We start from the raw sequence: 27,837 nt of genomic DNA, 5'->3' as shown, positions 1-27,837 counted from the left end.
TGAGAACTCGGGTTGTCCATGACATAGTATTGTACCATCATCAGTACCAGCTATTACCTGATCTCATACCTGTAACCATAAATTCGGTTAGTACACAATTTGAAGTACTAGCGAAATGGGGCTTCATTGTGATGCCCCTTTCAAACTTTATCTGATGCTGTTAACACTGTCTCACAAGAGTATGCAGCATCTTTTCAAACGTCTGTATACTCTATCAGGCCTAGTATCAGCACTAAACATGAACCATAATGGTGCACTGTGGTGGGTCTTTTGTGTGTCCCAGAGAATTACAATTAAAGCTGTTAATTTATGAAGAGTTATCAACTTTCAGTGGTAGTTTTGCATGCTTAAATATTAATCCTGATGTTTGAAACTATAAGTATTTAAAAATTTCTGAATGTCACTAATGAAATGCATATTAGTTGATGTATTAAAGTGTTGTATTTTAAATTGATAATTTTATATCTGAGTTCATCACAAAATCACTATTGATGTTTTCGGAAGGATTTTATGTCATTCTTTACAATTCTGTATAACCAAATCATCAAGTAATTTTTTTATTGTTTCTGAAAGTTTATAAGAAAGCTATTGAAACAAAGAATTTGTTTTATCTACAGAAAACTATTCATGATCGTCATTTTCATACATTTTTTGCCATGTTAGCAGATCCATTGCATCCCCATTTTCTATAATCCTTCCATCACATCATCCAGGGTCTGAAAGCTCTTCCCTTCCTCATACCCTTCTAAGACTGTTTTTCTAAGCCTCTCCTTCTTTCCTAGTTTATGTCCAACCAAGTTTCAGCACCTTCTTTTTATTATATTCACTACTGCCTTTGCTTGCCCACTCTTCTCAGTACGTCTTCATTTTTTACACCTCGAAGCCTCCAGCTGCGCTCAATGTTTCTTCCTCATTGTTCACGTTTCTGCACCATACAGAGGGGCACTCCATACTAAACAGTTCATTTGCCTTTTCCTCAAATCTTTACCCATATTTCTGCAAAAAAAAAAATTCGCCTTTTCTTACTAAATGCCTCTTTCACTATCGCTGTCCTGCTGTTAATTTTTGTAGTTCCCACAACGAAACACTCTCGAAATGTGGCAGAACACACTGAGAGATTCTGGTCGTATGTAAAGTACACCCGCAGCAAGACGCAATTAATACATTTGCTGTGCAACAACAGTAGTGATGTTATCGATGGCAGCGCCACTAAAACAGAGTTACTGTACACAGTTTTCTGAAATTCCTCCACGAAAGAAGACAAAAGTGATTATTCTATAATTCAAATAGTAAATGTTCCAGAATTCGAATCATGAACAACTGCTGACTTGAGTAACTTAGAAGTAGGCAACGTCGGCGTAATGTAGCAACTTAACACTTAAGATCTCGGAGTATACTGATACAGTAGCTCCATTCTTAAGTCACTTCTTAAGTCACTGCTCACTTGTAGAAAGATCCTTACCCAGAGACTGGAAAGTTACACAAGACACACAAATATTCAAGAAAGGTAGTAGCAATGATCCATTAAATTACAGGTTCATATCATTAATGTCGATATTCTGCAGGATTTTGGAACATATATTGTGTTCGAACATTATGAATTACGTCAAAGAAAACAATTTATTGACAAATAGCCAACACGGATTCAGGAAATATTGTTGTTGTGAAACACAACTAGCTCTTCATTCTCACTAAGTAACGTACTGCAATCGACCGGGGAAATCAAATTGATTCCATATTTTTAGATTTATAAAAGGGTTTTGACACCATTCCTCACAAGCAGCTTCTAATCAATTGCATGCTGGGTGGGTGTTGTCTCAGTCACATTACTGGATTCATGATTTTCTATCAGAAAGGTAACAGAAGCAATATCTGGAAGTGTTACAGGCCCTCTGTTGCTCTTGATATACAGAACTGATTTAGGAGATAAACTGAGCAACCGTCTTAGACTGTTTGCAATGATGCAGCCATTTATGATCTTGTAATGTCATCAGATGTTCAAAAATGGTAACTGCCTGTAAATTATGAAAAGTGTGAAGTCATCCACAAGAACACTAAAAAGAATCTGCTAAATTTCTCTTACACAATCAATCACCACAAAATTAACGGCTATGCCGTATTTACTCGAATCTAAGCCGCTCTTTTTTTCCGGTTTGTGTAATCCAAAAAACCATCTGCGGCTTAGAATCGAGTGCAAAGCAAGCGGAAGTTCTGAAAAATGTTGGTAGGTGCCGCCACAACTAACTCCTGCCGTTGAATATATGTAGTGCTACACAGGCATGCTTTGTAGGCACAAAGATAAGTACTGGCGCCAAAACCTCTGCGTCAGTAAATAAATTTAAAAAAAAAAGGTGGAAGACGATCTTTTTTTCTCCGCCCCGAGTTTTGACCACTGCATTTTCATACATTGTCCAACGAAGTAAATACAAATTCCGTATTGTTCATCTTCGAATGTAGCAGAATTTCAATGTACTACAAAAATCCGACTGGCAAGACTGTTACGGATGTTTGTCAATATGGCCAACTTACGTTCTGAATTGTTTCCTACCTGTGAGAAGAGATGGTTGCTAATAGGAACCTCATGAAGTATGAATCACAAAGAATAATATGAATATAAACATTTTGCCATGTATTCTTTCGTGTTTGCTGCTATTTCATTTATATCCTGTCTGCCTAATAAACTACAAAACTAGAGTGAGACAACAGCAAACGCGGAAGAATATACATATCGTGTCATGTTTATATTCGTATTATTCTTATGCCTAATAGTGATAGTCAGAAATGAAGCACAGCAACTGACTAGATTTTGAAATCCAAGATGACTCTAATTTCTGTGCAGAATTTGATGTACTAAAGAAGCGGCCGCAAAGATTTTCAAACGGAGAAAAATTTTCGCCTAACTCTCGTTCAGAACATGTTCTATCATACACAGTCTATTATTTGGTTCTTGTTGATCATTATCAAAGAAAGCAGCTGTGTAAGTAACAAAAAATAGCAGTCTCTTGCCATTGTTTCGCTAATGAGACGATTCCTCTCTCTATAAATTTTTTTTTTTTTTTTTTTTTTTTTAATTTTTTTTTTTTTATTTTTTTTTTTTTTTTAAAAAGCGGCGGTAGCACGCACAACAGCAAGCCAGGCCCCGAGCGGTGACAGGCCGTAAACACGCACTATCAGAATGCGACAAACAATGTCTGACACAGTGCAGTAATGCATTTTCAGCTTAGAGTGACGTAAACACCTATAACAAAGAAAACAGCACTTATCAGATCAAAGCAAAATAAGCAATCGATTCCAGCTAGACGAAGCACGTGAAAAAGGAAGGGTACCCGTATAAATACGGGCGGAGCGCCTGACACATAGCAATGGCTACCTGGTAAAGTTTAACTGCTAAGCTTACGACTCGAACCAAACTACTGTAGCTGTATTGTCATCCATTCGACCTAAATTGTGTCTCATATTACAATGGACCAGCTTTGTTTCGATTTGGAGGTGCGGCCTAGAACTTTTCTCTCCCCTTGAATTTAGAGTCTCAAATTTCACGTGCGGCTTAGATTCGGGATTTTTCTTTTCCCCCCCTTGATTTCGAGTCTCATTTTTCAGGTGCGGCTTAGATTCGAGTGCAGCTTAGATCCGAGTAAATACTGTAAACTCTACTACATACTTAGGGATTACAATTATGAATAACTTAAATTGGGATGATCACATAGATAATGTTGTGGGGAAAGCAAACCAGAGACTGTGATTTATTGGCAGAACACTTAAAAAATCTAACTGATGTACTAAGGACACTATGCTTGTCAATCCTCTTCTGGAGTACTGCTGTGCAGTGTGGGATCCACGTCAGATAGTATTGATGGAGGTCATTAAAAAAGTTCAATGAAGGATAGCCCATTTTGTATTATCATAAAATACGGGAGAGAGTGCCATGGATATGATACACAAATTGGAGTGGCAGTCATTAAAACTAAGGCAGTTTTTCACTGCAGCAGGTACCTTTTCATGAAATTTCAGTCACCAGCTTTCTCCTCAAGCGTGTGAAAATATTTTGTTGGTGCCCTCCTACATAGGGAGAAATGATCATTATAAAATAGGAGAAATCGGATCTCGCATGGAAAGATTTAAGTGTTTGTTTTTACAGCGCATAAGGGTGGAACAGTAGAGAAGTGGCTTAAAGGTGGTTCGATGAATCCACTGCCAGCCACTTACCTGTGAATTGCAGAGTAATCATGTAGATGTGCTGTTCTTCCAGCCCCTTTAGATGCAGCCGTGCCACTCTTACAGTCTCTTTCTATCATGCTTCCTAGGTATTTAAAGCTTTGCACATGTTCTAATGTTTCTCCATTCATCATTATCTTTAGCCTTTCATTTCTTGCTAGTGCCATTACTTTCGTTTTCTTCTCATTTCCTCTAAATTTAACTCGCTTGCCCATGTTGCTAGAAGGATTAGGTCATCTGCAAACCTCAAACACTTTATTCTTCATTGTCCAATATTTACTTCCTTGTCATTTAGTGGACAGTGATCAATCACATTTTGTAACTACCTATTGAAAAAGGTAGTAGACTTGTCTTACTCCTTTTCCTAGTTCTGTCCAGTTGGTAATTTTTCTTCTCACTTTCATTCATACATTTTCATTTAAATACACCCCATCAGCACAACTCTTTTGAGACTGGATTAATATAGAATAGAGAAACATTAAGAAGATGGTTTTATGGCTTCATGTGTTCTACCTACCCCCCCCCCCCCCCCTCCCCTTTTTCAACACACACACACACACACACACACACACACACACACACACACACACACACACACACTAGTACAATGCACAGAATGTTCATACAACCATGTGAAACTGCCAGAAAAATCTGTCTTAGGTATGTTCTACTTACACGATACATCAGCTTCAATACCAGTTACGCTGTCAAAACATTGTCCCTTCACATGTATTTCCTCTGAAGTTTGTCATTTTGTGATAGTTTCATATTGATAGCACCAAGTCTCATCACCCATGATGATTTTTTCAGAAAAGTATTTTGTGCGTTTTGTATTTCAGTCAAATTGTGGCAGGCACTCATGCATAGTTTTTATTCGAGAGTCAAGGAGTTTAGGACAAACATTGCACACACTTTTCTCTTCTTCAAAACTTTCTGGAGACTGTATTGAATATTTGATATACACTCCTGGAAATGGAAAAAAGAACACATTGACACCGGTGTGTCAGACCCACCATACTTGCTCCGGACACTGCGAGAGGGCTGTACAAGCAATGATCACACGCACGGCACAGCGGACACACCAGGAACCGCGGTGTTGGCCGTCGAATGGCGCTAGCTGCGCAGCATTTGTGCACCGCCGCCGTCAGTGTCAGCCAGTTTGCCGTGGCATACGGAGCTCCATCACAGTCTTTAACACTGGTAGCATGCCATCACAGCGTGGACGTGAACCGTATGTGCAGTTGACGGACTTTGAGCGAGGGCGTATAGTGGGCATGCGGGAGGCCGGGTGGACGTACCGCCGAATTGCTCAACACGTGGGGCGTGAGGTCTCCACAGTACATCGATGTTGTCGCCAGTGGTCGGCGGAAGGTGCACGTGCCCGTCGACCTGGGACCGGACCGCAGCGACGCACGGATGCACGCCAAGACCGTAGGATCCTACGCAGTGCCGTAGGGGACCGCACCGCCACTTCCCAGCAAATTAGGGACACTGTTGCTCCTGGGGTATCGGCGAGGACCATTCGCAACCGTCTCCATGAAGCTGGGCTACGGTCCCGCACACCGTTAGGCCGTCTTCCGCTCACGCCCCAACATCGTGCAGCCCGCCTCCAGTGGTGTCGCGACAGGCGTGAATGGAGGGACGAATGGAGACGTGTCGTCTTCAGCGATGAGAGTCGCTTCTGCCTTGGTGCCAATGATGGTCGTATGCGTGTTTGGCGCCGTGCAGGTGAGCGCCACAATCAGGACTGCATACGACCGAGGCACACAGGGCCAACACCCGGCAGCTGGTGTGGGGAGCGATCTCCTACACTGGCCGTACACCACTGGTGATCGTCGAGGGGACACTGAATAGTGCACGGTACATCCAAACCTTCATCGAACCCATCGTTCTACCATTCCTAGACCGGCAAGGGAACTTGCTGTTCCAACAGGACAATGCACGTCCGCATGTATCCCGTGCCACCCAACGTGCTCTAGAAGGTGTAAGTCAACTACCCTGGCCAGCAAGATCTCCGGATCTGTCCCCATTGAGCATGTTTGGGACTGGATGAAGCGTCATCTCACGCGGTCTGCACGTCCAGCACGAACGCTGGTCCAACTGAGGCGCCAGGTGGAAATGGCATGGCAAGCCGTTCCACAGGACTACATCCAGCATCTCTACGATCGTCTCCATGGGAGAATAGCAGCCTGCATTGCTGCGAAAGGTGGATATACACTGTACTAGTGCCGACATTGTGCGTGCTCTGTTCCCTGTGTCTATGTGCCTGTGGTTCTGTCAGTGTGATCATGTGATGTATCTGACCCCGGGAATGTGTCAATAAAGTTTCCCCTTCCTGGGACAATGAATTCACGGTGTTCTTATTTCAATTTCCAGGAGTGTAGATATCTAGCTCCATTGCAGTCTGTGACATAACAACATTGACACCATGATTGCTCACCAGTAATTAACCCTACCTGCTCACAACTGACCAAATGCGCATGACTTGTTTACATCATTAGTTCAAGCTGCCACTGCAGTTACCGCACTGATGTTGCTTGTACAGCAGGAATAAAATGAGTTTGTTAAGACAGTGTAATTAGTTCTAGGTCTCCAATCCACTCTCTTTTCTCTCATTACAGTTCCAAGCTTATCCCAACTCACATTATTAAAGGCCTTTTCCAGGTCTGTTGTTGTTGTGGTCTTCAGTCCTGAGACTGGTTTGATGCAGCTCTCCACGCTACTCTATCCCATGCAAGCTTCTTCATCTCTGAGTAACTACTGCAACCTACATCCTTCTGAATCTGCTTGGTGTATTCATCTCTTGGTCTCCCTCTATGATTTTTACCCTCCACGCTGCCCTCCAATACTAAATTGGTGATCCCTTGATGCCTCAGAACATGTCCTACCAACTGATCCATTCTTCTTGTCAAGTTGTGCCACAAACTCCTCTTCTCCCCAATTCTATTCAATACCTCCTCATTAGTTATGTGATCTATCCATCTAATCTTCAGCATTCTTCTGTAGCACCACATTTCGAAAGCTTCTATTCTCTTCTTGTCTAAACTACACTCCTGGAAATTGAAATAAGAACACCGTGAATTCATTGTCCCAGGAAGGGGAAACTTTATTGACACATTCCTGGGGTCAGATACATCACATGATCACACTGACAGAACCACAGGCACATAGACACAGGCAACAGAGCATGCACAATGTCGGCACTAGTACAGTGTATATCCACTTTTCGCAGCAATGCAGGCTGCTATTCTCCCATGGAGACGATCGTAGAGATGCTGGATGTAGTCCTGTGGAACGGCTTGCCATGCCATTTCCACCTGGCGCTTCAGTTGGACCAGCGTTCGTGCTGGACGTGCAGACCGCGTGAGACGACGCTTCATCCAGTCCCAAACATGCTCAATGGGGGACAGATCCGGAGATCTTGCTGGCCAGGGTAGTTGACTTACACCTTCTAGAGCACATTGGGCGGCACGGGATACATGCGGACGTGCATTGTCCTGTTGGAACAGCAAGTTCCCTTGCCGGTCTAGGAATGGTAGAACGATGGGTTCGATGACGGTTTGGATGTACCGTGCACTATTCAGTGTCCCCTCGACGATCACCAGTGGTGTACGGCCAGTGTAGGAGATCGCTCCCCACACCATGATGCTGGGTGTTGGCCCTGTGTGCCTCGGTCGTATGCAGTCCTGATTGTGGCGCTCACCTGCACGGCGCCAAACACGCATACGACCATCATTGGCACCAAGGCAGAAGCGACTCTCATCGCTGAAGACGACACGTCTCCATTCGTCCCTCCATTCACGCCTGTCGCGACACCACTGGAGGCGGGCTGCACGATGTCTGGGCGTGAGCGGAAGACGGCCTAACGGTGTGCGGGACCGTAGCCCAGCTTCATGGAGACGGTTGCGAATGGTCCTCGCCGATACCCCAGGAGCAACAGTGTCCCTAATTTGCTGGGAAGTGGCGGTGCGGTCCCCTACGGCACTGCGTAGGATCCTACGGTCTTCGCGTGCATCCGTGCGTCGCTGCGGTCCGGTCCCAGGTCGACGGGCACGTGCACCTTCCGCCGACCACTGGCGACAACATCGATGTACTGTGGAGACCTCACGCCCCACGTGTTGAGCAATTCGGCGGTACGTCCACCCGGCCTCCCGCATGCCCACTATACGCCCTCGCTCAAAGTCCGCCAACTGCAACTGCACATACGGTTCACGTCCACGCTGTCGCGGCATGGTACCAGTGTTAAAGACTGCGATGGAGCTCCGTATGCCACGGCAAACTGGCTGACACTGACGGCGGCGGTGCACAAATGCTGCGCAGCTAGCGCCATTCGACGGCCAACACCGCGGTTCCTGGTGTGTCCGCTGTGCCGTGCGTGTGATCATTGCTTGTACAGCCCTCTCGCAGTGTCCGGAGCAAGTATGGTGGGTCTGACACACCGGTGTCAATGTGTTCTTTTTTCCATTTCCAGGAGTGTATTTATCGTCCATGTTTCACTTCCATACATGGCTACACTCCATACAAATACTTTCAGAAACGACTTCCTGACACTTAAATCTATACTCGATGTTAACAAATTTCTCTTCCTCAGAAACGCTTTCCTTGCCATTGACAGTCTACATTTTATATCCTCTCTACTTCAACCATCATCAGTTATTTTGCTCCCCAAATAGCAAAACTCATTTACTACTTTCAGCCTCTCATTTCCTAATCTAATTCCTGCAGAATCACCCGATTTAATTCGACTGCATTCCATTATCCTCATTTTGCTTCTGTTGATGTTCATCTTATATCCTCCTTTCAAGACACTGTCCATTCCGTTCAGCTGCTCTTCCAGGCCTTTGCTGTCTCTGACAGAATTACAATGTCATCGGCGAACCTCAAAGTTTTTATTTCTTCTCCATGGATTTTAATACCTACTCCGAATTTTTCTTTTGTTTCCTTTACTGCTTGCTCAATATACAGATTGAATAACATCGGGGAGAGGCTACAACCCTGGCTTACTCCCTTCCCAACCACTGCTTCCCTTTCATGTCCCTCGACTCTTATAACTGCTATCTGGTTTCAGTACAAATTGTAAATAGCCTTTCGCTCCCTGTATTTTACCCCGGCCACCTTCAGAATTTGAAAGAGAGTATTCCAGTCAACATTGTCAAAAGCTTTCTCTAAGTCTACAAATGCTAGAAATGTAGGTTTGGCTTTCCTTAATCTTTCTTCTAAGATAAGTCGTAAGGTTAATATTCCCTCACATGTTCCAACATTTCTACAGAATCCAAACTGATCTTCGCCAAGATCGGCTTCTACCAGTTTTTTCATTTGTCTGTAAAGAATTGGTGTTAGTATTTTGCAGCCATGGCTTATTAAACTGATAGTTCGGAAATTTTCACATCTGTCAACACCTGCTTTCTTTGAGATTGCGATTATTATATTCTTCTTGAAGTCTGAGGGTATTTCGCCTGTCTCATACATCTTGCTCAACAGATAGTAGAGTTTTGTTAGTCCTGGCTCTCCCAAGGCTGTCGGTAGTTCTAATGGAATGTTGCCTACTCCCGGGGCCTTGTTTCGACTTAGGTCTTTCAGTGCTTTGTCAAACTCTTCACACAGTATCATATCTCCTATTTCATCTTCGTCTACATTCTCTTCCATTTCTATAATATTGTCCTCAAGTACATCGCCCTTGTATAGACCCTCTATATACTCCTTCCACCTTTCTGCTTTCCCTTCTTTTCTTAGAACTGGATTTCCATCTGAGCTCTTGATATTCATGCAAATAGTTGTCTTTTCTCCAAAGGTCTCTTTAATTTTCCTGTAGGCAGTATCTATATTACCCCTAGTGAGATGCGCCTCTACATCCTTACATTTTTCCTCTAGCCATCCCTGCTTAGCCATTTTGCACTTCCTGTCGATCTCATTTTTGAGACGTTTGTATTCATTTTTACCTGCTTCATGTACTGCATTTTTATATTTTCTCCTTTCATCAATTAAATTCAATATCTCTTCTGTTACCCAAGGATTTCTATTAGCCCTCATCTTTTTACCTACTTGGTCCTCTGCTATCTTCACTATTTCATCTCTCAAAGCTACCCATTCTTCTTCTACTGTATTTCTTTCTCCCACTCTTGTCAATCGTTCCCTAATGCTCTCCCTGAAGCTCTCTGCAACCTCTGGTTCTTTCAGTTTATCCAGGTCCCATCTCCTCAAATTCCCACATTTTTGCAGTTTCTTCAGTTTTAATCTACGGTTCATAACCAATAGATTGTAGTCAGAGTGCACATCTGCCCCTGGAAACGTCTTACAATTTAAAACCTGGTTCCTGAAGCTCTGTCTTACCATTATAATCTATCAGAGACCTTCCAGTATCTCCAGGCTTCTTCCATGAATACAACCTTCTTCTATGATTCTTGAACCAAGTGTTAGCTATTATTAAGTTGTGCTCTGTTGAAAATTCTACCAGGCGGCTTCCTCACCCATTCCTTAGCCCCATTCCATATTCACTTACTACGTTTCCTTCTCTACCTTTTCCTACTATCGAGTTCCAGTCACCCATGACTATTAAATTTTCATCTCCCTTCACTGTCTGAATAATTTCTTTTATCTCATCATACATTTCATCAATTTCTTCGTCATCTGCAGAGCTAGTTGGTATATAAACTTGTACTATTGTGGTAGGTGTGGGCTTAGTATCTATCTTGGCCACAATAATGCTTTCACTATGCTGTTTGTAGTAGCTTACCCGCATTCCTATTTTCCTCCTGCATTACCCCTATTTGATTTTGTATTTATAACCCTGTATTCACCTGACCAGAAGTCCTGTGCCTCCTGCCACCAAACTTCACTAATTCCCTGTATATCTAACGTTAACGTATCCATTTCCCTTTTTAAATTTTCTAACCTACCTGCCCGATTAAGGGATCTGACATTCCACACTCGGATCCGCAGAATGCCAGTTTTCTTTCTTCTGATAACATCCTCCTGAGTAGTCCCCGCCCGTAGATTTGAATGGGGGACTATTTTACCTCCGTAATATTTTACCCAAGAGGATGCCATCATCATTTAACCATACAGTAAAGCTGCATGCCCTCGGGAAAAATTACGGCTGTAGTTTCCCCTTGCTTTCAGCCGTTCACAGTACCAGCACAGCAAGGCCGTTTTGGTTAGTGTTACATCAGTTAATCATCCAGACTGTTGCCCCTGCAACTACTGAAAAGGCTGCTGCCTCTCTTCAGGAACCACACGTTTGTCTGGCCTCTCAACAGCTACCCCTCCGTTGTGGTTGCACATACGGTACAGCTATCTTTATCGCTGAGGCTCGCAAGCCTTCCCACCAACGGCAAGCTCAATAAATCTCTCCCCCAAAACTGGCAACAGTCATGTTTCTGTCTTGTACCTGCGTTCCATATGCAACCAAATTGGTCCAAATCCAAATTCTCCCCCATTACCTTCTCCAATCTTTCATAAATGATTCATAATATAACTTTGGCTGCACATGCAATGATAGCTAATTGTCCTGTGCCAACTGCACTTCTTGGTTCATGGTTTCTTTGTTGTTGAAATCATTACTGTTGTCAAAAAGTTCTCTGGCCATTCACCGCTGTCATATATTTTGTTGAATAACATCAATATTTCTCTTATTCCTTCTTACTTGACATTTTACTATTTCTCCCAGTTTAGTATCTGTACCTACTGCTTTACGATTTTTTATTGCAACTTTTGCACTTTTACTACTTATGTTATGATTGGTGGTCCTTTCTCATCATACACAGTTATAGAATTCAAGTTCCAGAGTTGTTGGTTTGTGATGTGTGTCATGTAGCTCTTTTAAATAGTCTTTCCATCCGTGGAGGATGCCGTCGTGGTCCTTGTATGCTATATTTTTGACTTTACTGAGAATTTCCGTACTAGTGCCACATCATCTGTTTTGTTTCCATTTCCATTTTGTTTTCTCTTTTTCTTCTTCTCCTTATCCTTTCTGCATTGTTGTGTATTGTAAATCATATATTTCCTTCCTCTCCAGTTCTTCAGTTCCGTCACACCCTTCTTTTAGCCATTTCTTCCTGTCATGCTGTTTCTCTAATACCGCCTATGATATTTGTTTCTTGTATCTTCATTGTTCTTGGTTTTTTTAATTTTCTTCTTCCTCCATCTAGGAAATCATTTTCTGTGTAACCCTTGTTTTTTTTTGTTTTTTTTTTTTTTTTATTACATCTTTCAGATTATACCAGTACTCCTTGACATTATCGTTTGGTTCTTTGACCTGAAATGTGGTGTCATTTCTGCAATTCTCTCTCTCTCTCCCTCCCTGATCTTATCTTCTCTAGCTCCCACTTCTTCATCAGAGTGACATTCTCCAGCCCCCCTTTTTTCAAAAGTAAATTGTCATTAGTAATGTTTGTATCTGATAATGTTGCATCTTCTTTATACCATCTCTGGATTTCCATCAGTGTAAAATCAGTTTGGATTCGGTATTTATCGTCTGGTGATTTCCAGGTGTAGATCTTCCTCCTGTGGTTTTTGAACCATGTATTTGTCACTACTAACAGCCTTACCATGCAGAAGTCAGTAAACCAGTCACCTCTATCATTCCTCCCCCTAAGAATATGACAGCCTATTATGCTTATGTTCTTCCCTTGTCTCACAATGGCATTCTAATTCTCCATTACTATTTTGTAGCACCTTGATTTTTCTCCATGATTCCCTCTGTTATGTTACATGTTTCCCCTGTGAACTGGTCGTCAAAGTCCTGAAGTTGGCATACACCTGGATAATCAGAATGTTCTGTATTCCTTTCAGTCTTACACTGATAACCCCATTATTTGCATAGTCTACATTTTCCACAAATTTAGCCATTTCCTTTGTCATAATCACCTCTGCTGTATTCTATCCTTTTATTTGTCCTGGGGAGTTGTACATTATGTATTCATCTTACTGCAATTCTGTGCCTCCATTCCATCTTACCTCAGCAGCCCCTAACAGGGTCATATTATTCTTTTCAATCTTGTTTTTAAGGATTTCTAGTTTTTCTCCGTTAGCGGTGTTAGACATTCCAAGTACTAATCCTTGTTTTGATTTCCATCTCTAATGTCCTCACCATCAATGGGATGTTAAACTCTATATCATCCTTCTTCTTAACATATAGTGTCTCCTTTTAAAGTTGCTCCACACCACATCCCATACCCATCTCCCCATAGATCCAAACATGGGACTTGCTTGCATCTGGTTATTGATTAACTTGAGAGGAAGCCATATTTTGCATGTAAAATGAAGACTGCATTATGCAGGGAAAATAATTTGCAGTGCTAGTCCTTTACTTTCGGCAATTCTGGAAGTCACTCCAAACATGAGATACAGGCGCTTTTTGCACCTGCTCTGGACCAGATGCTGCATTGCCTATTAGTCCACAGGAGATATTTCATTTCCCTCCTGCCACCCTTTTTTGGGAAGCATTCCCCAATTTTTAGTTATTTACTCGTTGCAGAGATCAGATTCATAAAAAATGTTATGTTGTTGAACATGTCAACAGAAGAGACAGAGAAAGTTGTATACAACTAAATAAAAAGTATTTAAAGTTCTCTATGGTGTAGAAGGAATCGTTGAGAAGAAAGCTCTTTAATCTGGATTAGAAAACACTTCGGCTGTTTGTCAGACATTCTATTTCCGTGGGTAGAATTTGAAACAGTTTTATAGCTGTGTATTTCACCCCTATCTGTGCCAAGATTAGATTCATTAAGGATACAGCAGATTAATTTTGCTTCTAGTGTTGTACTTATGAATATCTGTTACTTTCAAAATTAGATGGATTGTTGGTAATAAATTTTATAAGTGAATAGAGATACTGTGACACTGTGGTTAATATTCCAAGCTGCTTAAAGGGATACCTGCAAGATGTACATATGTGGATGACTCACAATTCTAATTACTTTTTGCTCAAGTGAGGAGTTACTCAGAATATTATCCTGTTAGTGAATAAAAATATGCAGAGTATCTCAGCTTACTGACTTCTATATCCCCAAAGTTGGCAGTTATTCTTATGGCAAAAGTAGTCAAACCTATAAGCGTTTTAGGAGGTCTAGTAGATGGTTTTTCCAGTTTGTTTTCAACAATATGGATGCCGAAGAACTTAGAATTTTCTACCCTATTTCTTCTATCTTGTTGGTATAGTAGGTTAAAAGGAGGTGAAATACTTTTGACAGCACAAAACTGGGTAAGCTGTGTTTTTTCAAAGTTGAAATATAGCCAATTTGTGCAAAACCATTCAGTAACTTTCCGAAAAACAGCATTTACTATTTGATGAGTCTGTGTTCAGCTTTATAACAATGCTTGTGTTGTCGTCAAACAAGATTTATTCTGCTTCCTGTTTTAAATAAAATGGTAGACCTACAAAAGCGACTGATCGAGGGGCAGAATCATCAGGCCCATGTCTGAGAACAAGCGTCTTGGAAACAGTGAAGCTTTTCCACAGTCCCATGCTGTAAGCACAGCTGGAAAATGGTTAAAAGATGGTGACATTATGAGTGGACGACAGGATTTTGGACGTCAGAACCTCCTCACAGAACGTAGAGCCTGACACTCGCCTGCTCTGTAAAGCAGGATAGGCAGCGATCTGTGGTACATATAACAACAGATTACAGTGCCGGTCCAGGCACAAGTGTTTCAAACGGCACTGTACACACACTTTGTCGAACATCGGTCTCTACTGCTGACGACCTGTGCGTGTTTCTGTGCCAATCGGATGATATCATGGATTAGATTTTCAGCGGGCAAAGGATCGTCGAGATTAGACTATGAGTCAATCTGATTAGATGATTCACATTTCTTCTTAGACCAGGATGATGCGCAGATAACTATTCATTCATGTGAATGGCTGCTCAAAACGAGCACCATATGCAGGCCATTGAGTGCAGAATTAAGTTATAACGAACATTTGTGTGGTCTTCTGTAGGACTTGTAGTAGTAATCAAAGGCATCACTACAGCTGTGGGCTAAGTGGACAGTATTGTGGACCATGTGCACCCTTCGTGCTCAACTTGTTACCTGACAGCAAAGGCATCTTTCAACTGGATACCTGTCGGAGTTATGAAGCTGAGCTTGTGCAACAGTGGTTTGAGGGGCACAATAGTGAATTCACATTGACACCTGGGGCACCAAACTCGCCTGATCTGGACCTGATTGGACCCACACGGTACATTATCGGATGCCAGCACTGCACACGACCCACCTGCCTGTAATTTGTGGGAATCGTAAAGCTGCTGTACTGCATCGTACAGGCAGGCCACCGTGTTGTTGAGCAGGCAGTCGTAATGTTTTGGCTCATTAATGTGTCTGAGATTCCATGGACAATGTCCGTTGTGGGTACAGAAGATGCAGGTCCACAGTGGCTAATATTTGAGTTGTCTGTCCCTCAAGTCTACAAGTAATCGGGTGTATTTGCTCTGTTGTTTCAGCAGATATTTGAATTTTACTTTTTGCAATGTGTAGCTGCAATCAGCCCAAACAGATACTGCTCACCATGCCTTTCACGCAATGCCCATTGTTGATGGAAAGCACCATTTGGTTTCTTGTTATGAACAAAATGTTTATAGTGGAATTTTTCATGCTCGTTTGATTGAGTAGTCTCGGATTAGTCTTCTGTGATATTAGTTTTTATCTGTGTGTATTAACAGGGATAATAAAAAGTAAAGAGTGACAAGTACTCCAGCAGTAACTAAGCAACACTGCTTTGTGGCGGTAGCAGTTGACGCATGCCAGGGTGGTCCCATCCGTGCTAGAGTACTGGTTATTCTTGTTATTTTACTGTTCCTGTTAATACTTCGCAATAATACGAGTATCTCACTAGACTGCTCTATTGAATGGGCGTATAAAATCCCACTTTAGAAATCATTTTGTTTCTAACTGGAAACAATTTGGTGCATCACGTAAAAGATGTGATGGGCAATGTTTGTTTGAGCTGACTCCAGCTACACATTGCTAAAATGAAATTGCAGATTCTTCTGAAGCAATGGAGAAGCCTTATGCCTCTTAGGGGGGGGACACTTTACATATGTTAAGGACGTTGATAAAAAGAAGTATGAATTCAGTCAAGATTACAGTATACTTCAATGGATTTAAGAATAAAATAAAACCTGTGCTATTATTAATAGGCAATATTTATAGAAGTGGATGAGACAGTGTGGTTCCTGTAACAAACTGATGAATTTAATAAAATCCTGCACTTCTAGCTCAAAATATACAATTAAAGTTGCAAACAAACTCTTGTGAAGATTTTGAGGTCAAACCTAGGATTTCACTGCCTCCAATGTTATTTAATATCATAATTAGCCAAGTAATTGAAAAATAAAATTATTACAAAATGGAACACAACTGAATAGCATATTTTGAAAACATTGTTCTATTAGCTAACAATGAAAATTAATTTAAAGCCCTCAAAGAACACAGAAATGTACTACAAACTAACAACACACCTTTCACAAAGACCAATGAATTTTTATATCTTGTCAGCCTACTAACCTCTCACAATTCCATTTAAGCCTAACAGAAACCATGCATTCGGAAGGCTAACAGATGTGGTCATTGTCTTACAAGAGTCGTCAAAAGGAAGTTAGTTTCTATGAAATTTAAATTGTACATATGTAAATCATTAATTGTACCAGTCTTAGTTTAAAGATTTGAGTAGACTTTCGCCTCTCACCCCCCAGCTAGAAAAGGGAGGGAGGGCAGCAGCAGGGGGGGGGGGGGGGGGGGGAGAGTTGAGTATATTTTAGTGTAAAACACTTGAACCTATTAGGGACTGCAGTACTAATGACTGGAAAATACTACTTGATGATGAAATTTACAATTTACAGTGAACAAGATACTGGACACATGATTAGAGCACCGTCAGACAAAGTCAGTAACACAATATTGAGACCAGAAAATTACTTGCAAGGACAGTGCAAAGTAGCTCCAAATTGTATTTTCTGCACCAGAGAGACTTCATGGCTTGCAAAATTTAATAATAATAATAATAATAATAATAACAATTGGCTAAGTGCAACTAGGACTCATTCTCTGAGGGTTACATTCAAATTTAATTATGTATTAAACAGTTCATCCATCCAAGGACTGGGTGTTTGTGTTGGCCTCATAATTTCATCATCATTCATGAAAGTGGCAAGATTGGACTGAGCAAATGTTGGGAATTTGTATGGGCACTGATAACTGCACAGTTGAACGCCCCACAAACCAAACATGATCATCTGTCCCGGGTCTCAAAAATCTCGACAATTTTTCAGTGATACTGACATTTGATACTGGCAAGATATTGGTACCAGAAATTAAAAGACTTTCGAGAATGTTTTAATTTCAAATTTGAAGTTGCTAACAAAGGACAACTTTTTGTTTTTTTGTGTGGTATAATTACCAATTTTTGGATTTTTAAAATTTCATTCTTCCATGAAATCTTGCTCTAGCCAAAATTCATGATTCTAGGTCAACGTGAAGGTATTCTACAGATTTTGATGAGTTCGTATCAAAATATGTCACATAAATGGCCTTTTCTTTTGATTGCATTGACTTGGAAGCTTCAGTTTTTTTTTTCCACCACAGCCAGGGGCCATAGACCTTAGTGTGTGACACAAATTTCAACTTGATACATATATCATTTGTTGAAGAAAAGGACATTTAATGGACGGACGGACGGACAGACACGGACGGATGGACAGCAAAGTGAACCTATAAGGATTCTGTTAACACTTGACCTTGCCTTAACAGAAGGTCTGGGCAGTTCAGTAGGATGAGATGCGGAAAATTACCTAATCGTCATCAGACAGCACTGCTTGTTGCCTTTGCCAATGTGCACAGCAAATCTATCTAGTTGTCTAATCAGGTTGAAGAGTTTATTGAGCTGCTTTTCCTAGTCGCAGCAACATCTGTTACTGCACATTATTACAGTTAACCGGCCATCATGTTCGTATAGTAGTCATTGGCAACATCTGTGTTGGATCTGGAATGGTGTCACCACTCAGTTGAAAAGAAATACAACACAGCTCAGTACAATGGAGGACACACAGCATCCGACCATGGCTGCCACACACTATATTGTTTGCCGGCAGGGGTTGGCAGCTAGTGGAACAGAGGTTCAAATGAGCTTCGAGAATTAATAGCATGTATGAGGTGAATGAATGACTCTTAAGCTGAAATATTTCTTTCTGTCTGAACTTGATTGCCACAAAATGTTATCCCATATGACTTCAAGCAATGAGGGCATGTGAAGAATACAATTTTAGCTTATTAGTGCTGTTTAATGACTTCCACATTTTTGCACCGGCAGCACAGTAAATCAGCTCACCTATGAGATTTGTGGTCAATAACGGTAAGCATTTTGAACGTATATGTTCAGTAAGCTTCAGCTTTAAAACACAGTTTGAAGACTTTTCTTCTGGTAAACTTCTTGTCCACGCATAAGTACCTATACATAGTTTTCTTGCGGGATTATACATCATTTAAATGAATGGAATGCAGGCAATGTTGCTCAGATTCACTTGATTTTGTTGTTGTAATTGTAAGTCACTAAAGTGTGTTCTAAGGTTAAGCATACATTGGTCTTGTGAAGTTACACGTAGTGTTAACTCATCTGATCCATCTGTTCTAATTTGGGTGATATATGGTGTTCTGAATCATTCAAAGAGAGTGCTACTTTAAAGAGGCTGATACATCTTTTCTTCTGTAAGCATTGTTTAGAATGGTAAAATGAAGTAAATTCTTGTCTTGTCAGTGTGGTTTTCATTCTTTTATTCGGTGATTATACAGTCCCACGTTTTAATACTAGCCGGCCGAAGTGGCCGTGCGGTTAAAGGCGCTGCAGTCTGGAACCGCAAGACCGCTACGGTCGCAGGTTCGAATCCTGCCTCGGGCGTGGATGTTTGTGATGTCCTTAGGTTAGTTAGGTTTAACTAATTCTAAGTTCTAGGGGACTAATGACCTCAGCAGTTGAGTCCCATAGTCCTCAGTGCCATTTTGTTTTAATACTACTATTCCCCACCCTCACCCAATTAAAGAGCCTGAATATGTTGTAATCAGAGAATGGGAAATCCAGGATGGAGTAATGACAATATTATAAAAAGGATAGTTGCTATTCACCATATAGCAGAGGTGTTGAGCCACAGGTAGGCACAATGTAAGACTGCCAAACAAAGCTTTTCACCAAACTTCATTTTACCATTCTAAACAATGCTTACAGAAGAAAAGATATATCAGCCTCTTTAAAGTAGCACTCTCTTTGAATGATTCAGAACACCTCTCTCTCTCTCTCTCTCTCTCTCTCTCTCTCTCTCTCACTCACACACACACACACACACACACACACACGGGTGGGTGTGTGTGTGTGTGTGTGTGTGTGTGTGTGTGTGTGTGTGTGTGTGTGTTGAAGGCCTGTTTGGCCAAAGCTTTGCTTGACCGTCTTTTTATTGTGCAATACGCTGACTAGCAACTATCCTTTTCATAATAGGGGATATATATATTCTATGAACCAATGTCAATGACCCAGAGGTCCAATATAAATAAAAACTGTTTCTTTCTTCCTGCATTTATATTTGAACATTTTATTTTCCAGGTCGAGGTACATCTACTTATGATGGGTGTGCAGTGGCATGTGCTGTCATAAATAGACTAAGGAAAATGAAATGCCGAACAATTTTCTCAACACATTATCATCTTTTGGTTGACAGTTTCAAGGATATGTCTGATATTTATTTCGCACACATGGTAAGTGAGCACTACCTTTTTGCAGTCATATTATTAAATAATTGTTGAACTTATTGTTTCCCCATCAAAGTTTGTTTTGCCTTGTATGCAAAGGCAGTATGTACAGTAAAACTTCGTTTATACGTTTTTCAATGGACTAAAAAAAAAAAGCAGAAGTGTGAAAAATAAATATATATCAAATATAGCACCATACTATCAAATTAATTGGTAAACAAAAATGAAAAATCCAGTAAATTAAAAAGAAAAACATTCTACAAAAGTTACATAGGCTTACTAGGTACCATACTTAACAGAGATATAAAGAAAAATGTAAACCTCTACACAGAAGAAAATGTCATTTCGTAAAAGAAGTGCATAAATTTTGCTTGTTTTTTCTTTTGACGCAGCAATAGCATACACTGTACCCTCAGAACGGGATAACTCTGTCATTATTTCGTCAGAAACATTGTGGTGCATCACAAATTGTTTAAGTAATCCTAACGTGTTTACTGCATTGTTAAATGTCACGGCTGAGGCTCTTCTGTATCATCCTCATTGTGAGTTTCTTCCTCATCCATGTCCCGCAATGCACATTGAACCAGCTCAGTGATAGTCATGGGTCCTGTACTGACAAGGTTTTCATCAACATTCACGTAATCCTCAAGTGATGCCTGCTCTTCAAGTCGATTCCATTCTTCTTCATTATGTGAAATATCGTCAGTATGATCATTTCCACCCTGATCATGGACTACATTTCCAAATCCGGCTTTTCATAAACAGTTCCGCATGGTATCGTCTGAAACTCTGTGCTATGAAGCTGCAGTGTAGTGCATTGCCTGTCGGTAGAAACAAATTTTGTGGGAAATGTAACAATATTCTTAAAACAATGGGGCTTCGCAAATTTCCTGATCGTGAGGGAAGCTTTTCCTTCCCATCACATTATACTGTACTTTCCAGTACTGTACAGTCTCTGAATAACATCTGGTTTTTGTGACAACCCTATTATTCCAGTTTATACTGTTGTTGCGTATCTGTCAATCTATAAAACCAGTCTCAAGTCTGTCACATTAAAAATTAAATGTTAGTTGGATTCAGATGCTCGCGACAAAGTGATTTTCTAGTTGGCAGCTTGCTGCCGTGTTAATAAATGAAGCTTAGGTCTGTATTATACTATCAAATTTTCTTTGACAATGGTCTTCGATGGGGCGCAAAAGGGGGTGTTACACTGTCATCAAATATTTCGTCAAAGTTCCTTCATAATGGCCGACGACAACTTAATACTATTCTGTAGAGTTCAGTTTTACTTCTGGCATTGGTGGTGTAGTGTGCTGAAGTTGGCAACACCATCTTCACATAATGCAGATGTTTTGTTATGAAATGTTCATTTTACAAGTATAACTAATTTACTGAGTGGACGAGAATACATGCAAGAATCTGTCAACCATAGAGCAAGAACAAATTTAATTATTTACTTTGTGGTGATATGAATTTCCAGAAATGAATGGTCGTTGCCAACATCGACACACTAGGCCACCGATGCCATAAGTAAAATTATGCTGGGTCCACAATGGCGTGTGCTGCAATTGCATTGTCATTGCATTTGCAAGAGAAGCAGAAGAAAAGGAAACTTATTTGGGTGAAGCCGTAGACTTCACGGCAAAATGCAAAAGATGTACAACAAAATTGGCTATGGGAGCTACAAGTTGAGTACGTTAAGTCGCATGAAAATCCCTTTGGGAATGGTCGAGAGTACATTTCAGTATGTGCTCAAGAAAGTGGCTCCTCATATTATGAACCTGAACACACTCCTCAGAAATGCTACATACACAAAAGACAGATTTACCATAATACTGTGATTTCTAGCTACTCTGGTTTACAGTACCACTCTAATGCTGTAGTGCACATTGACGAAAATAATACCAGAAATGTTTGGTGCTATTTATAACCCACTGAAGGAGGAATATGTGAAGGCAAATAAATTAATACTTACTGCAGTCATGAAAAATTTTTATTTGCACAGAAGTTGTAGACTTTTTCCTTTATATTGTCGGGGTTACAGCCTGGCCGTACTTCATGGCTAATAGCATTACAAACTTTTTTTTCCTATCATGTTTTTGTATTCGGGATGTTGTAAGGTACACAGTGCTTCATCTGCCTCGAATATTTCTATCAATTTCATTATATATGCTAAGCACCATGTAAATTTGGGAGTCATACTGATAAACATCGTGTGTCAGACACCTGCAGCGATGCTAGCACTCCAAGCAGTTGATTTCTCCATGCGGTAAACATAAGATGAACACTTCCTTTTATCAAATCTAAGGTGAGGCGATAGATTTGATCAAAGAAAATTTGACCAATGCCTAACTTTGACAAAGTTCCTTATTATACTATGAAAGTTTTATTATAGTCTAATATTGACCTTACCAATCCACTTCCCGGCAACCCACTCTGAAATACTGCATCATAACTTGTGCACACTGTGGATTTTTGCCGGGATATGGGAGGAAAAAGTGTAAGTGAGAATAACGTATAAGTGAAAAACGTATAAATGAAGTTTTAGTGTAGTTCTGCTTTGTGTGTTGTGCTGTAGTCATGTTTCCTTCCCTGTTGTTTTACTGGAATTACTGCTTGCCTTTCAGTTGTGTATTTAGATTACTGCATAGTGTTTGCTCATAAGCAGTATACAGGGATGGAAAATACTCAGTAAAATAAGTAAGTGTGAGTATTTTTCAGATTGAAACAATTAAAAGGCCAGGTTAGAATATTAACAATATTATGAAATATAACATTTTACTGATTGGTCAGTTTTAGTCTGTATTTTTCAGTTTTGGTCTATAAAGTCAGTTTTATACCATGGCCTTTTTTTGAAAAAGATTTACATCATATGGAAAAGGGTTTGTAGGCAGTAAAGTACCATTTTATGTGGCAGATGGATTAAAAAATTAAAAATACCATTGAGAAAGCTCTGAGTTATAACTTGGTTAACAACCATGTGCACCAAAGAATGTTTCTTGAGCTCTATATTGGAAATATTATTCAAGTGATCATGAAGATTTTAAACAAATCTCAGTTTAAGCCAGAAATTTTCAGTTTCTTGCGACTGTAGTGCTGTAGAGGAACATGCCTATACTCGGAAGCTCAGAGAACAATGTAAAGTGAAAGTGAGTTCTTCACAGCTATATTTGTCTTCTGTCCATCCTGAATGTAGAAGTGTTGGTACAATTACACCCCACGGACCTACGCCATCGATTCAGCTTTATCCTGTTAAAGCTGCTTTTAGGCCAGAGTCAACCTGGTGTTTGAGGATGACTGGAGGGAACCTCGCTGTTCAGCCAGCTTGTGAAAATGTGAAACGTACTGTGCAGTGTTCAGTAGAAGAAAGGCAGGATATTTAATATGTGACGCTTTAGCTCCATATTTTAAAAGTGGATTATACTGGATGAGCACATTTCTCTCTTTGTTTTTGTGAAACTGTGAATGCAGCTTCAATGAAAGAGTTTCATACTGTAATTAAATACTGACCTGATTCCAAACAAATTACTGTGACATGATGACTGCAGACTTTCTTTATTGCTAAAGGCACCACTAGTGATATTTACTATTAGTTAAATTAAGACTTCAATAATGCCCAGCGTTTTTGTTCCAAGTTATTGATGATAATTGTTATCAACCAATAGTAATGGAACTGTGAATCGTCTTATGAATGATTCTTTGGTCCTGTTAGGAAGAAAACAGTTGGTTGATGCTGGCACATGTAACATAAACATAACCCATAATGCATTCAATAAATGATTACAAGACGTGAAAATGCATTGGACATTATCTCATTTCTCTATAATTTTTTTGGTGGCCAAACATCTTGTTGGAAAAATTTTGAAAAAATACAATTACATATAAAACTAGTGAGTTATTGATTTATGAAACGCCTTATCTATAGACAACTGACTGTAGAACCAGCTCTGGAGAGGCTTTTTGGAACTCTGGCCAGCTGTTGAAAAATACTTTCTTCAGCTCGTACCCGAGTGCAAAAGCAAGTGTGAGTGTTCTTTGAAATACGAGAACATTGGTAAGCTTTTAAAATACAAAACTACCAAAGTAGAAATTATACTGCTTGTGCAAGTGCTTATGTGTTAGTGCTGCTCCTTTGAGTCTGAATTTTGTCATAAGTATTACTTGCCATTGAAAAACATAGTTTCGACTGTAGAAAAAGAGAATAACTCAAGAAGCAAATCACACAAGACACTGGTTGGCCTAAAAGTTTTTAACCACAGAATTGAGAAGCTGTTTATGGTGTGCAAGTTGTGGACAAGAACATTGTTATGCCACAGTGTATGTGAATCGTACACCTTAGAGCTAGTTTTTTGTCTCTGTTTGGCTTATGGTGCATAAAGTAGGCTAGTGTGTACCCTGTTTGTGTAATGCTCTTTGTCTGTTGATGCTAAAAATGACAACTTTGTGTTGCTACCAAAAAAATGTGGACATGGGTGTACCCTTCAGATCTTGGGCACATAACTTCTCGGAAATTATATTACTTAAAACCTAAAAATTTAGTATCTATTTTTGGCATAAATTATAAAGTGTTGCAATACTCACAAATGTTACTGTATTTGCTTTCTGTTTTGTTATGTTGATGTAATACTCCTTGTGTCTTTATTGTATGTTCACCATTATAAGTTGTTGCTTTCTTTTCTTTTTCCGAGGCTTGTGCTGTTGAAAATGAAGGTGCAGATGATCCTACAGAGGAGATGGTGACCTTCTTGTACAAGTTTGTGAAAGGTGTGTGTCCAAAGTCATACGGTTTTAATGCAGCAAAATTGGGAGGAATTTCTACTGACATCATTAGAGTTGCATTCAAAAAGGCAGAGGAATTAGGATGCAGGGCTGAGAAGAGAAAATTATGTAAGAAGGTATTTTCAAGTACACTAGATGTGAAAAATTGTATCAGCCTCCTGCAGACTCTTGCTCATTAAAGACAGATGATGTAATGTGTAATGAGCATCTTGTATTTGAGTTTATTTCCTCTCCTTGTTTTCTGATTGTTGACAAGGTAACTGGAGAGTTTAATGTTAATATCAGTGTGGCCCACACTGCTGGTTTCATTTGCAGTTTGGAGTATAAGGTCACTAAAATATTGCTGTGAGAGGTGTAAGCTCCTGGACTGCCTTTCTCATTTCTTTCTTTGTGAACTGGTGTTACTGTGTAGAGTACAAACTGAGCTGCCACTGGTAGTACTCTTTCCAAAGATTGGAAATTTGTTATCTATCAACATTCCACAAAAAGAAATGAAACACTCTAAAACTTGGAAATTGATAGATTTAACAACAGACATTATTTTCCAAGTTCTGTTTTATAAGACTCCTCAAAATATATACTGGCAAAGTTATTTGGTGTTCGGGAACAGCTTGGAAGATGGTATTGAAACCCATGATCGACAAACTGTCATGTTGTTTCAAAGTAAATAACAACCAATTAATGAATTCCACTTTGTTAAATGTTTATTCTCATAGATGCTGTTACAATACGAAGTCATGTTTGTTTATTTTGCTTTGCTACAATAGGATGTTCGGGTTCCATAATATTCTATCATTTTTTTATGACTCGTAGATCAATTTGATTTCATCCTCACTACCAATACAACTGAGACCGATCAAGCACTATACATCACAGACAGTGAGGAAAGCCAAATATAAAGACATTATACATACATGCAGAAAGTTCCATTTTGTAGAAGTATGAGAGGCCTGCAGAAATGAAAAATGGGTCTGCGCAGCCTCAGAAAAATGATTCTGTTACTTATTCTGAAATTTTGAAGATTTGTGTTTTGTTTGTAAAGTTGCCTGCACATAATTTCATTAACTTTTTTTTAATTATGATAGTACCATTTTCCACATTTATTACAACCAGCAAATTTTTCTTACACAAAATATTTTTAATGAATACTCAATAGTTCCTATTAGATAAAAGTGCCCTTTACAGCCAGTTAAGTCTGAGAATTTCATTAATTAAACGGTTGTTTACTCTTTTATGTAAATTACCCTTAGATTTATGTCATGTTAATGTACTGACTTTTGTATCATCACAAGAAAGTATTTTAGTTTATTTTCATTTTTCATAATATTTAAAAATCAAGTACAAATGAAATGTGATTCCTAAATGTTGTTGTTACAAAAATGTTTCTTTTGCTTTTGCATATTCATTTCTGGTAGAACATTGTAGCATTGAGAAGCTAGTTTTGTAAGTTTTCTCTGTTTTATTTCAGTTTCTTTTGTATGTTAAAAATAAAATCATTATGTGTCTCTGCTAGTTTTATTTACATGAATGACAGGTAATTTCTCCTTGAATAGTTGAAAATAATTTAGATATATTCACACAATGACCAAGAAGAGTGATGAATGAATTTTGTGGTATCTTGAGTAGAGGACTCTCCCAAGGACAGGGTTATTTTATGGATAAGTAAGGTAAGAGCACATTATAACAAACTCAGACCAAATAAAATGCACATGACACAATACACAGTGTCCAGGGGTTGGTGCCCCCTCCGCTCTTATATATTTGAAAAATGTCACATTACTGCCTTGAGCTGCTGGTAAAATACTTTGCTTAGGTATGCAATGAATTTCAGTCATCTGTTTGATGGTTTTAACATGAGCGAGTACATCCCCTTGCACAGTTTCCACAGATTGACAATGTAATTCACATTACAATATAATAACAGTGTATTATTTGTGGTTTTATCACCTGGCAATAACAATTTTATTTTTCACATAACGTGACGCTGTGATGAAATTGATGATGGTCAGCTGACTGAAATTGATTGCCTACATAAGTATTTTACCCGTGTCAAGACAGTTGCATCAGTACACAGTGTACCCCTCTCAAGCAGCAACGAAGGCACATTTTCTTGCCTGAAAAGGATTATAAAAGAGTCAAATGGCATCCTGCGATAGATTGTCCCGAGCATCTTGTGACTTTTGGTGCAATTCGGCAACTGTTCTTGCAAGTATTGTAAGAATGAGTAAGTTCCTTCATTGTTGTTCATCGTGAAGAGCATATTGCATTGAAGCACCCGTATGTGGGTTTCACTGTGCTGCTGAAAAAATGCATCACCTACCCGTAGAACAAATGGCGATAGCCCAGAAATGACGGTCTGTGCAATATGTCGAGCACTGGTTATTTTACCATGCAGAAACCTGGGGTGGGGCTGTGTGTCACGGGTGAATGCACTATGGCACAAGCAGCTCAACAGATCTGTGCCAAACTTGTGTATTTCCAGCACTCGAGTACAGACGGAACCTACTCTCATCACAGGACAGAACAGCACGATTACACTCCCCAGTCACTTTAACACCACCAGGGTAGCCACTTTCGGCTGTGTCAAGTGTCAGTGGTAACATGGCAGGAGCCACATGTGATGTTAATCCTGACACAAGCAGACAGTTCCTAAGGGTACCTGATGACACAGCAAGTCCAACATATGCCCAGATGTCATCCCTAGATAACGCTCATTCGGCCACCATTGCACAATGTATTGATCTCGACGTGCATCTGTATTTCATGGACCCCCAGCTTCTGGTCAACAGGTGTGGGAATGTTCCACAGATGACTGTTCAAAGCAATGACACACCACCAGTATGTAGTGCCCAACATGTGCAGCAATGCGACTTATTTCAAATAGCTGAAGTTGCTCGGTGTTAGTACATACTTGTGAGTAGGACACTGTTTTGCGTTAGAATGAATGTTGCAAACACTGTTCACCTGTAAACTCGCACTGTTGCTGCCTGCAGAATCAAAATATGGGGTGCACAGTCAAGGGCCCCTGAGAACCATAGTTCACTGCAATGTCGACCAGCTCGAAAATAGTAATCATGTGTCATCTAACACAGGGCTTCCCAACCTTTTTCA

At 40.1% G+C, this 27,837-nt stretch overlaps 1 protein-coding gene across 1 annotated transcript in view; it reads left to right on the top strand.

Moving 5' to 3' along the window:
* The window catches only part of LOC124620346 (DNA mismatch repair protein Msh6), a 198,657-nt gene extending 172,525 nt beyond the window's left edge, over positions 1-26,132 (top strand). Inside the window, exons 19-20 of the mRNA XM_047147020.1 lie at positions 19,802-19,953; positions 24,636-26,132. Coding sequence (XP_047002976.1) covers positions 19,802-19,953; positions 24,636-24,905 — 422 coding nt within the window. The 3' untranslated portion in view covers positions 24,906-26,132. The remainder of the gene's footprint in view (positions 1-19,801; positions 19,954-24,635) is intronic.
* Positions 26,133-27,837: the final 1,705 nt, after the last annotated feature.

Source organism: Schistocerca americana, chromosome 6 (genome assembly GCF_021461395.2).
Source record: "Schistocerca americana isolate TAMUIC-IGC-003095 chromosome 6, iqSchAmer2.1, whole genome shotgun sequence".
Taxonomy (NCBI): Eukaryota; Metazoa; Arthropoda; class Insecta; order Orthoptera; family Acrididae; genus Schistocerca; species Schistocerca americana.
This window is presented reverse-complemented; position numbering and strand designations above follow the sequence as displayed.